The sequence below is a fragment of the Apus apus genome, chromosome 5, assembly GCF_020740795.1.
Source record: "Apus apus isolate bApuApu2 chromosome 5, bApuApu2.pri.cur, whole genome shotgun sequence".
Lineage (NCBI taxonomy): Eukaryota > Metazoa > Chordata > Aves > Apodiformes > Apodidae > Apus > Apus apus.
The window spans coordinates 24,587,519-24,600,224 of record NC_067286.1 but is presented as its reverse complement, the minus strand read 5'-3'; the positions used below and the strand labels follow the sequence as shown (position 1 = coordinate 24,600,224).

Here is a 12,706-nt window from a genome sequence, read left to right as displayed (position 1 = left end):
TGCACGTGCATCTCAAACACACACGCTCAGAATCTTTAATACTTCTCCCAAGGTCACAGCAGCACCATGAGCCTCTTTGTGTTCATATGTGCCAGTATAAGGAGTGAAGAGTTGTGAAGTTCCTTCAGTTTTCTTCCTGTTTATTACCAGGGTAGAACTTGGACTACAGCTGACCTGCTGTAGCATTTCAAACCTACTCTGTGATGGAATAGTCTACCTGACTTAGAGATTTTAACTTTTTATTGGATGTGCCGAAGTATGAAGGACTCCAAGAGGAACTCACTGATAGCACAGAAAGAGTTTTCAGTTATTGGAAATGGCAGGTCTAAAGCCTTTGAAAATTAAACCCTGGCAACAGCTTGATAGCATTATAGATGAGAACACACCATAGAGAATGTTGTGCTTGCTTCTCTTTTTTCTTCTGCCAGAAGTAAATAATTACCTTGAGCTCAAACTGCTCATCTCGTGAACAGTCTGTGGTGATGACTACTTCATAAACCAACAGCCAGGCATATATGCATTTGCAGGGAGAAAAGATACATAAGAAGGTAGCTTCATCATCATGGTTTCTTAAGTGTAACAGGCATCTTAACAAGACAAAACACTCAGTGTTAAGCACACAGTGACCACACGTGCTTCTGTCCAAAAGAAAAACTCCAAATCCTGGAACATGTCCTTTAATTCAAAGCCTTTATTTTTCCCCAAAAAAAGACTGTAACAACATTCTGAAAGAAACCTTAGAAAAACCCAATACTGTTGTTATTACACCACTTTCAAGACCATTACCAGTTGAATTTCATACCACAAATACTGAGTCCTGTGCTACCACCAACTTTCCTAGAGTACTGCCTTTACCACATCCTTCCTTACAGACCAGGGTGTTCTAATGTGCTGTCTGTGATGAAAATTACTGTGTCTTTTCTAGAAAACGGTCTGTGCAGGTCAGACCCAGGAAACATGGCAGCTGCTTCCCCCACTTGAAAGACTGATTATGTCTCCTCTTCATCACCTTTCCCATGAGGCGGTAGCAGATGAGTTTCTATTAATTAAGATGGATATTGAAACAAGTACAGTTCTGGAAAATAGACTTCCTTTATTCAGTGTGTTTAATCTTGGTCTGTTGGATTTACATTGCCAGCTGGCAAGGGCATTCAGTGCCATTTAGTAGACCTAAGACATATCCTTATTTTCCTTCTAAAAATAAAGTGTCTAGACCAATATGAAAAGTCTGCCATTTGAGGGCCTGTATGGAATGGACAACTGTACTAGTTATGTGAAGGATACCTCATAGTTGCACCATACAAAAAAACCCCAAAACCTCCAATTTCATACTCTGTGAAGCTAAAGGATGTTTGCATTCTTATTCTGACACTCATCAACCAGTCTGCTTTTTTTAAAAAAAGGTCTAGGTGAATTGAGCTGTCCTATTTTCATATAAATTATATTAACAGCTCCCTAAAGCAGTTATTTCAGAATATGTATATGAGCGTGACTAAAACCAGGATCCTACAGCCATTTCTCTGTGTTGAAAAAGGTTTATTTTGTTTCTTTTGGGTTTGGATGAGGACTCTGACCAACAAATTTCTACAGGACCTCATCAGGCACAGCTTTCTCTTCATCTTCCTCTCCTTACTACATATCCAGGCCCTGCTCTTGACTCTCTTTCCAAGTATTCTTTTCAGCAATGCAGCTTACTAAAAGAAGAGATCTATGTTGCTCTGCTTCATTGGATGTCATAGAAATAATTAATTTAGAACACAGGAAGAGGGGTTTCCATTTAAAAAAAGAAAAAAAAAAAAGGAAAAAGAAAAAAAAGATAAAAAGTCTCTATTCTGTCCTACCTGAGAAGACTGAACATACTGCTTTGGTGTTACAGTGGTGCTTGCTTTCATGAAACTGTTTTTGAAGGCTCTTGATTTGCTGATTTGCAGTGTGTATACTTTCTTACCACCTTGTGAATTCCTCAGGAAATGTCTCAGGTGCATGGTGGGCCAGCCTATTATTGCCATGTGATAGTTGTCTTCAGTGTTCACAAATTGTCTCACCATGCTGGCAGCACATGTAAGTTTGAGGAGAAAAAATGTCCAAGTCTGTCTGTGCGTATCAGGTGAGAGGAAGTCCTCTGGAATAGGGAGGAATCGAGTGTACCTGTGGCATGGGCAGATTATTCTGAGTGACACCTTAAAATCGTGTTACAATATTGGGACTCAGTAACTCTGTCCCTGTTGTGAATTGATCTGTGTGAAAAACAGATGGAAGTTTAATAAAATGCAGCAGGCACATGCCCATCTGCAGTAGGATCCACACTGAATGCTCTGTCTTGAAGAACCACAGTTTCCCTAGGGTAAGTAATGTTATTTTCCTTTCCCGTTTTCTGATTGAGTGAGAGGAGAGCATCTCTGTCCCTTGAACAATGCAGTAAGACTGCCCACCGAATCGTATGTCTTCTGAAAATGGATAACTTACTGCAATTGAGAATTTATTGAGTTTATCACATCTTGCTTCTAACTTTTGTGGAAATGCAGCACTCCTTAACTTTATACTCGGATCATGAGCACCTGGGGCAGTCAAGTCTTCTAGGCAGCTTTACAGTTACCAGCTTAAAAAAAACAGTGTTTTGCCTGAGTCTTTATATTTAGTTTCTGAATTTTGTACTTTCGACTACTATAAAAAAAACTTTTCACAGAATATATTACAGAAAAAAACAAGTGCAATAAAGAAAATGTTCTGTTATTGACTTGTGTACTCTAACTTTTCCTCAAAAAATAAATGTTTTTACCAACTAAACTGATACAGATCATGGGCAAAAACAGGCAAACAAAAAAAATGGCACTAAGTCTCCTTTCCCTTGAGTGTTTGAATGTCAGCAGAAAGTAAGCTTCAGATTTTCTGATGAAGGAAGTGGAAGTTTAGGGTTTTATATTGAGCAAAAATACCCTGGGTCTGTTTGTTAGTTCTCTGTTACAAAAAAAAAACACAACAAAAAACCCTTTTAGCTTTAAAATCAAACTGACTTCTCTCAGATGCACAGTGCATTTACTCATCTCTATTGATACAGATAAGCCTGTTTCTTAAAAACAACACAATTTTTGGTGTTGAATTCCTTTGGCTTTCTTGGGTAGCACATCTGTGATTACATGGGTTGCTGATACTGGATTCAAGAGGGATGCAGAGTTTTCCTTTTCCTTCTTTCCAAGACAATTAAGTTTTTTAAAATAGGTCTCAAGATCATGGTGTTGTAAGTGTATAGTAACTGAAAGTACCAATCTGGAATATTATAATACAGTCCTGCAAGGGTCCTTCTAAAGTATTGGACTTCGTCTGAATGTTAGGGCAACGTTACTCTGTGTTTGTCTTGCCTTGAAAAAGCAAGTATATTAGAATATGGAATTGATTTCTTATAGGACTTTCTGTGGCTTCTTATGTCTGTGTACTGACTCTGACCCTTTTGGAGATGTGCATTTTCAAAGGACTATTTTGTATCTTGAAATAGAATGGATATTGAACAAACTTGTTTATTCATGCAATCTCGGCACCTAGGTTCTGGACTGAAAAACCCAGTCGTGTTGTTCTACTGTTTTGTCTATTGGTGTATGTATGTAAACCATAAATTTTAAAGCAGTTTGGTTTTCTAAGTGACTTCTCGTCTAACAGCAGCCATATGGGAAGTTAGCAAACAATAGAGAAGGGTCGAAACTGTCCCATCCTGCTTAAAGCAGAAAACTGGAACTGACTGTTAAAGGACACAGTTCCAAGAGTCAGTAGGCAGATGATGTATCATAAACTGTAGTAAAATCTTAAATGGCAAGGTTGTCAGAGAGAGGGAAGATTAGTTGTTCCTCACTGGATTAAATTTGACTACTAGATAGGTTAGGAGGATCAGTGTCAGGGTGGGAAGTATAGTGCCCCTTACCTGCCCTCTGTGCTGGAGGAGGATGCATGGAGGGGCAGACACTAACTGGGATGGATCAGAGGCTACAAATCATGCAAAATTTGGGAGCCAGCTTTTTTCTCGTCCCCCTCTTCTGTTGTATTTCAGGTGTGTTGGTATTCTTTTTGCAATAACTCATTTGAGTGCCTGAAGGGGTAGCAATGTTGGATATGTCAGAGTTACTAACTCCTTCGTTTCTCTTCCATGCTTTCTCCTCCTGCAAGGAGCGGAAGGTACTTCATCTTCTGCTGTCTTCGCTTCTTAGCACTTTTAAGTTATTTGTTAATTTCTAGCATTGTGGCAAGTTTGTCTTTTGAATATTTATTTCACCCTTTATTCGTATATTAAACTGTAAATGAACTGGTAGTGTATGCTACAACACTTCAGGTTGTATCTGCTGTGATGATGTTTTTGTTTAATTTTGGGTATTATTTTAAAACAAACCCGACTAATTTTATGTTACTTTTCCTCCTCTTTTTTGTAGGTTTTCATAGAGCTGAATCACATTAAAAAGTGCAATACTGTGCGAGGAGTCTTTGTCCTGGAGGAATTTGGTAATTACATTATTTTGATATTAGGTCTGTACTCACACGGCAGTAACTCAAATTTCCAGTCTTGACATTGAGAGTTGCACTGCATTTTCAAAGATGGGAGAGAAATGTAGATTCCACATGTTAAGTTGCCTAACTGAGAGATGGGTGACTTAACATAAAAATTTACATAGTAATTTTCATCATTTTAAGATTTGTGGCCTAGGTGCTTTTTATTAATAGGCATGTTCTGAGCCTTCTGAAGCAAACAAAACAATAGTTAAACTTGGACATGTGTAGGAATTTTCTGTGGTATGTTCCTTTTTTCATCTGAGAAACCACATTTTTAAGCAGGACTTACAGCTGATCTTTCTCAACACACTATGCTTTCATTCCAAAGAATTACCATTAATTGCAAAGTTTCCTCTTTGCTCTATGTGGAATTTCATTTTTGTTGTATGGAGCAGATAATGTTTTGACAGGTTGCACTTTATTTATCCTGTGGGTTTTGTTTCAGAGTGTGACTGTGGCAAAGAGTTGAAAAGTAAAGGTTAAGGAGAATAGAGAATTTGTGCTCATTTGATCAGTTATTGCTGTTATATATAATCTGCCTACAGTCTAGTTTGGGGAAAATTCTGGATTACTATACACTGTTATTGACAGTGACACTGTACTTAGCTAGCGTCTGAAAAAAATTGTGACTTCAGTCACAATTGTGACTTCAGATGAAGCTCTCTGAGAGAGTGATTCACAAACTTCTCTTGGAATAGTCCCCAAACCTGTATTGGTTTATTCTTCCACCTGTCTGTGACACATCTGTCTAGGTCTTAAGTGTCTGTATGGAACATTTAAAAGCAAGATAAAATTTACAACAATCTTTCCATAGCAGATCAGCATCCATATTTTAATTAATGAAAATCTAAATCAGCAGTCCAAGACCGTCATTGTTCTTTGGTGCTGTGAATGGAATATTCTAGCTGAGGGATTCTCTCTTTGAATGAAAAGACAATGAATATGAGATTGCTGACATGAATGTCTTTGTCCATAATAATGTGTTGTCTCCTTTCAGCAATACAAAGTTAACGTTATTAAAATTATAAAGCCTTTCTGACTACTGCAGTTAGCTTGTTTGCCATAAATAAATTAATCTCCCTGAAGTTTGGGATTTGAATTTGTGAACAATTTTTTCCTGTTTTCTGGAAATACTGTTCATGGTTCAAATGACTAAATCAGTGTATTTAAACCCTGAAAAAATCTCCAGTAGTTTAGATGTTCAGAAGTTATCTTCATTTTATGGTTGCCTATTTGTGTGATACCATGTTTTCACCCTGATGGGCATGATCTACTTACAGAAATTGTGCAAGGCTGTAAAAGACTATTGATGAGTTTTACAAATATGAGAGTTCAGAAGCCATAAAATTAGCTTAAAGAATTCTACTTTTCAGCTTCTGAAATCTCGAACTTGAAAAAAATTACTTGGATCATGAATTTTCAATTATTTTTTGAGAGGTTTTAAGTCAAAGTATTTCTTTTAATAGTTTATTTATATTGCACAAGAAGAAAGACAACTTGACTTAATTATTTCCAGTCAACTTCTATTGATGACTGTAATACAGCATTTAGCACTTAAACAATGATTGTAGTAACTGTAAGAAAAAGAAGAATTTTTTACCAAAAATTTTGTAATCAAAGACTTATGGCAAAAGCTAGAATTGTGATATGGAGCTTATAAAAGGGTAATTTTAAGATGTAATTAAAAATAAACTGGGAGTTGGACATTGCAAACAAAAACTGAGAAATTAAACTAAAAATAACCTCTCCCAAAACAGGGGTTACAGATAAGAACAGATTTAAATGTACCAAATGAGATTTGCAATTTGTCCATCCAGCTAATAAAGAGAAAGGAAGAAAGATGTTGCAGGGGAGCTAACCTTTCTTCTTGTGCAGAGATGAGAGACTGCCTAGGAGCTGCTCTTTTAATGGTTATAAAGATAAGAAGATATGCCAGTCTGTCTTATTCAAGAGGAACTAACATTGTTAATAATAAGCTAAAAGCATTCAGCAAAAACTCGGGTGGACTTCTAAGAATGAAGCTATTTAGCTGTGTTAAGCATTGTGAACCTTGCAATCAGATGCATTGTAGTAGGAGTATACCGAAGTACTGTTTCCTCTTAGAAAGGTAGGGAGTGGTAAGCATGGATACTCCAGCCTGATGGGAAATACTTCAATGCAAGATTTGTTTTTGATTTTGCCAAGCAGGAGTGCACCAAGTTTACTGCTATTGCAGCAGGAAATTAAAGGTCTGTTTGTGTTAATGCTGGGTTTAGATGGAAGCGTGAAAGTTGGAATTGTGATTTCAGAGCAGGATGCAAGCAGAAGTTCAGGAATTGTTGTCCACAAATGGAAGGGGAGATTTAAGCAAGTGAGGAAATGTAAGGGTCTTCCCTCTGGAATTTGAGTTACTGCTGTGTACTTGTGCTTTACTTTCTTGTGGCCCTTTCACCGCCGCTGCTATGAAAACCTTCTTTCTCCAGCAGGTAAAGTGATGTCCCCTAAACTCATTCTATGCTAGCACCATGTTTTCATTCACAGGAGCAAAGGCTGCAAGATGGTGCTTAATAATTTACTTCCTTCATCCACTTAGTTCAACACCATCAGGAATAACTTTTAATGTTGGAAGAAAACTGTTTCTGATAATCTCTTAATTTGAGGCTTGGGACTTTTTTTTATTTTTATTTTTATTTTCTTCTTCTTTTTTCTTAGTATTCTGCAGAGTTAGTACTTTGACTTCTCTTAGTGTAAATCCAAACCCACCCTTCTTACTATTCCTCAGTCCACTCATGAGAATTTTCCCCACTGGAAAGACTGTGAAGGAGTACTTTACTTAAAGACAAGGCAACTTCCTGTGAAGTGGGGAGACAGTATCTTGCCTAGGTGCTCTCCTGTTCCTTCTCTTCCTGTTCTGAATTATGATACAGGACTTTACAGCTTCCCTTCTCTCCTTCCCTCATGGCACAAGGTCCTTACAGCTTTCCCTTCCTGCTTTTTGAAGAGTATGTGAACTGTTGTATGTTATCCAGTGGGCTGTGAGACACAGCTGTAAAAGTCCTACCCTATTTGGCTGTGCACCAGCCCCACTCCTACCTTTATCCCCTGGTGACATGGAGGTAATTTGGAACATCTGGTGCCAACGGGTAAGGTAGCTTGGATGTGCACCTCCTTATCTCTCCAGCTCTAGTTATGGGTATCACTGGGGCAGTGCAGCCTGGGTGTGCACTTCCCCTGTTTCTCCATCTTTAATCTAACTGCTAACTCCAAGAAAAGAGAGAATTGAAACATTAAATGAAAATATTACATTACTTTTTACAATCCTGTACTTCTCACTAGATTTTCTCAAGAATGGCAATACCATGATATATGAGAATTAGCAGGCACTGGTTTATATTTAGAGTACTTTCTCAAACCCAGTCTGCACTGCCTACTTTTGGCCCCTTAGAGTGTGATCCGTCCTCCTCTCCAGCATTTAGCTGTGTCTTATCATAGTTGAAAAGGATGACATCTGCATGGATAGGTTTGTTGTGGACTTTTCCTAGCTATTCATACTGACCTCATCTGCCTCTGTTTCTTTTCTTGTCACTAGTACTATGTGTAATAAAACATTTCCCCTTCCTCTATGAACCTCGTATGATTTGGTTTTGCATCATTTCTGTATTGCTTCTTCTAAATGTTTTTGTTGTGACACAGAAATTCCATGGCAAATTTCAGCTATTCTGGAAGGGAAGTATTCAGAGTTGGTCTTGGTATTCCACTGATCTTAACATTTTTAATTTGCTGTTTGTATGTTCTTAGTGTGGTCCTTGTTCTTTCCTGGTTTCCCATGGCATCTGTTCACAACAATATTTGTAGACCAAGTGTGGGTCAAAGGCACAGTTCAGATGCAATGCACACTAAAAGGATGGTTACAGCTTGTATTTTATGTATTCCACAATGAGAACAAAAGGCAAATTTTCTTTAGCTGTATTATGACTGTTTCCTTTCTGTTAGATTGAGGCAGAGCAAGGGAGCAAGATGAAATTTTCTGGATAATTTTTTTTTTTTTTAGTGCCCTAATCCTCTTTATGTGAAAAATCTTCTAGAAATCCACAAGTTTGGTATTTTAAGAATATGTGCAATGGAATTCAGTATTTATTTTAAGGCAACTTGTTCAAAAGCCATTAACACTGTCAGTGAGTATATCAAGTAAACACCATCACACATATCCTAGACAGGAGGAAGAATGTCAAAGAGAAACTCTTGAAACAGAACTGGGCAACAGTCTTCCAGTTTAGAAAATTTTCTCTCTCGGTTCCTTTTTTTTCTGGATTTCACTAATTTACTACAGAACATCCAACATTTCTTCAGAGATCTGCTTTTCAACAGAGAAGGATTCAAAAATCAAAAGGATAAAATCTTTGGGAACTGCATACTGACAAATTCCAATGGAACTGTTAGCATATATTTAATCATAGTAGACATTAGGCATATTTTGTCATTCATTTTGCCATCTAGCAGGAATAAGTAGTGTGAGAAAAGCCAGAGTCTCTAAGAACCATCAAATATCTTATGGTTTTCCAAACAGGCAGTGAAATATTTTTGTCAACCTGAGTAATTTATGCTGACATTACCAGTATCTTCAAGGACTTATGTAATATAAATGAAGGAAGAGTATCTAGAAGTGAGGAATAGTGAGGTGCTCTGTACCTGCACCTGCTGTCTGTGTGCATCCCTTCCCTTTCCTATGGGAACATTGTGCTATTTCTTTCCCCTTTTCCTCTCGTTTTTTGAACTTTTTGTTTTGTCTCTTGCCCGTCCGGTTTTAGTTCCTGAAACTAAAGAAGTGGTGAGCCACAAGTACAAGACACCAATGGTGAGTCAACTGTGATGCCTTCTGGTAGCTCTTTAGAGGATGTATCTTTGCATTTTCGTATTGTGAGAAGAATTACATTGAGATGGCAGGATTTGCAATGCTAATACTGCAGTGAAACACCAGCTGCTCTGTTGGGATAGTTTTCCTTAAAGGAAGACAACAAAACTTGGTGGTGATTGTTTCTATGAAACTAGAGGAACTCACAGACAGTGCAGAAAGTATGGTCTCTTGTTAAGATAAAGATGCAAGGTAGCTGATCTGGCATGAACTTTAGCATATAAAGACCTAGTGAAATTGTTAAATTTAAGATAGCGCAGAACACAATCCTTAGTACACAGATGGCAAGGGAGACTAGTTCCTGAGCATAACATGATTTCTAACTGAGTTTACTAAGAATTCCCATTTCCTCATGAAAGTGAGCAGTGAGACACATGAGAGCAATATAAGTATTGATTTCTGCCATATATAGGTGAGTTATTGCTGTGGTTTAGTGTTCAGGTTTTATAATATTATTTGAACACTAGCAGTTGATAATGATACTCAGCACTTTTACACATAATAGTTCAATGATCAGGCTTATATGCACTTATGAGGAAGAAATAGAAACCAGTGATTATCATCAGAACTGAAATTTATTCAGTTATTTTTTTCCTGAAGTGCAGTGTACTGAAATCTCAGTCCTTCAAGAAGAGAGAAAAAATACTGAAGAAGCTAGAAATGTTTTAGAAACAAAATGCTCAGAATGTATGTATTTTAAGAAGATAGCTGTATCTTTTAGTAAGAAAGCCCAGTTTAGTGAAAATTAATTATATTTTACACCATTGTTTTAGTTTGTACTATAATACAACAAAACCTGTTATGATTACTACCTTTACAAATATTATAAATGTCAGTTTACAGGACAAGAACTTTTAAGATCACCAGAATAGCCAGTATTAGACCTAGGAAATAAACTAAGTCTAAGTCTTACCTTCACTGAATTGTGTTGCCAGTCACATCCCAAAACAGGATTTTCTGTTAAATAATAGCACACGTAATCAGTTAAAAGCAGTAATTGTAAATCCTCTGCTTTAAGGTAGTGACAAAAATTTCTTAGTATTTTTCATATAAAACATGCAATGTTGGGTTGTGTGGGGTGTTTTTTAATTTAAAAAAGGCAAGCTTGATTCTCTAACATTGGTTAAAAATTACAAGGATTAGCAGTCCTTGTACTTTTGAGCATAAAAAGACAGTGTTGAATAAGGATCCGACTATCTCATGAGTCAAAGTACAGTGTTGAGTGTTTAGTTTTTGTCTTTTTATCAGTCCCTCCCAGAAAATTTTTGTACCTTCATACAACAGCCCAAACCAAATATGTAGGATGTTTTTTTCTAGAGCCAACTGGCAAACTTTCCAGCTTATCATAGTGTTCCTAAAAATGATTAGAATCATACTATCAAACTACTAATGTTTTTGTCCCAAAGGTTTTTTTAATTTGTTATAAGGCTTTTCTTCTCTATGCATCTCAGTTATAAGGTAGTATAGGACATTTTTTCTTGATTTTGTCTATATCCAGAGCAGTTATCCCATGAAGGAAGACACGCAGCAAAGTGGAAATGTGCAGTGGATTTTGTAAAACACTAAATCATCTGAATTTCATTATCTCATTTCTAAATTCTTGTAGGCTCATGAGATCTGCTACTCCGTGCTGTGTCTATTCTCTTATGTGGCTGCCATTCGTGGAAAAGAGGCAGAAAACAAAAGCAAACCACCTCGACCAGTTTCCAGTTGATCATGGTACTGGGAAATGCCAACCCTTTGGCTCACTGAAGTGCAGTACTCTCTTTTTACTGCAGTTACTGGAGCTCACTGTACTGTCTTTTAGGAGAACTTGGTTATTCATATATGACCCTGCAAGTCTTTCCCTATAGGAAAACTGAAGACTTCATTACTCAGTCTCCTTCAATTTCATCCTTAATGGAGTTTTGATATGAGCTGTTATCAGACAGTTTTGATCATCAGCATCCAGCTGTGAGTGACCTACTGTGGCCATTCCTTTCTAATTCCTTTTTTCTTAAGATGACTAACAGCTTCAGTTTGGTTGTTTTTTGGTTTCTAGTGGTACTTGTTACAGATTAATCACTGTACAACTGCAGACTTCTGCTTTCAGATTCTCTGGTATGTGCACAGTGGAAGCAGTCTGGTCCTGCATGTTGTTTAACTGTAGTGTTTTTATTATTTTCCTTCTGTGTTGTTAATTTTTAGCCACCAACGTGGAGTTCTGGTCACATGGTTCTTCAGACCTTTTTGGTAGAGATGAACAATTTACCTTAGTCTTAAAATATCATGTGACAACTGAAGTTTGGCTATTAAATCTGTGGAGGTGATTGCTTCTCAAGTGGGAAAACAAGTGGAGAGAGAAACTTTGAAGGCAGTGTATTGTGAAAAACCCTGACACCTCATGGATTGTGTGGATTTTAAAAGGGGAGTTATCCCACCAGTAAACAGATGCAGATAAGCACTATCTAAAGCAGTTAATCACAGGCATTAGAAAATTAATAATGAAATTTAAAACTTGGAAACATTGGCAGAAGCACACAGCAGACCCATGCCTTTGGGTTTGTAACTACAGTCTACACACAAATTTTCTATTGCAATCTGTAGAACTTGTTCAGAAGCCCAAAGGATTATGCTCTCTCCAAATTTTTAAGCTATTGCTTTTTTCCAATCTGTATCTGTATATCAACCTATCTTGCAAATACTGGGTTAATGTATAACAAAACTCCTACAGTTAATACTATCCATCATGTTCCTTATTTTAAGTAGGCAGAATATGAATGTTTTTTTGCATCCTGTTTTTGTTCTTGAATTGTGCTGCACTTGTCTGGAAAGCTCTTAGGATGCTGGGAAGAGAGACTGTCTAGAGAAAATAATGTTACATGTAAAATACCTGGGAAAAAATGCTCTGATGCAAACTGATGTATGTTTTGACATGTAAATGCACCCAGAAATAGCCCTATTTTGGCTTGGTCAGGGTGTCCACTGTTTTGAATGGGATACACTAGTAATGGGTGAGGAAATAATGTAAATATTATAGTACCATATCTATTTATAGAAACTGTACAGCTGTCTGAATGTGAAAATAAAATGTCATTCAACCAGCAACTGTTTTCATCCTCCTGTGCTTTTCTGTTGATACAACTTTCTCGGAAATTAAGGTAACCAAATACAAAAGACATCACACACTTATATCAAATAATGAAAAACGTAAGACTATAAATGGAAAAATCTACATTTCTTTCTACATAAGCAGTTCAAACTTTTGGGTTTTTTGCTCTTTCATAACATCCATGCAATTTG

General features: G+C 37.0%; 1 protein-coding gene across 26 annotated transcripts in view; it reads left to right on the top strand.

Annotated features, from left to right (window-relative positions):
- MADD (MAP kinase activating death domain) overlaps positions 1 to 12,502 on the top strand; it is a 74,525-nt gene extending 62,023 nt beyond the window's left edge. For 25 of the 26 annotated variants that reach the window (XM_051622478.1, XM_051622491.1, XM_051622488.1 and 22 more), the window contains 3 exons: positions 4,416 to 4,485; positions 9,321 to 9,367; positions 11,031 to 12,502. In XM_051622478.1, the coding sequence (XP_051478438.1) occupies positions 4,416 to 4,485; positions 9,321 to 9,367; positions 11,031 to 11,138 (225 nt within the window). In that variant the 3' untranslated portion in view covers positions 11,139 to 12,502. The remainder of the gene's footprint in view (positions 1 to 4,415; positions 4,486 to 9,320; positions 9,368 to 11,030) is intronic. The other variant, XM_051622485.1, reaches the window with a different exon arrangement.
- Positions 12,503 to 12,706: the final 204 nt, after the last annotated feature.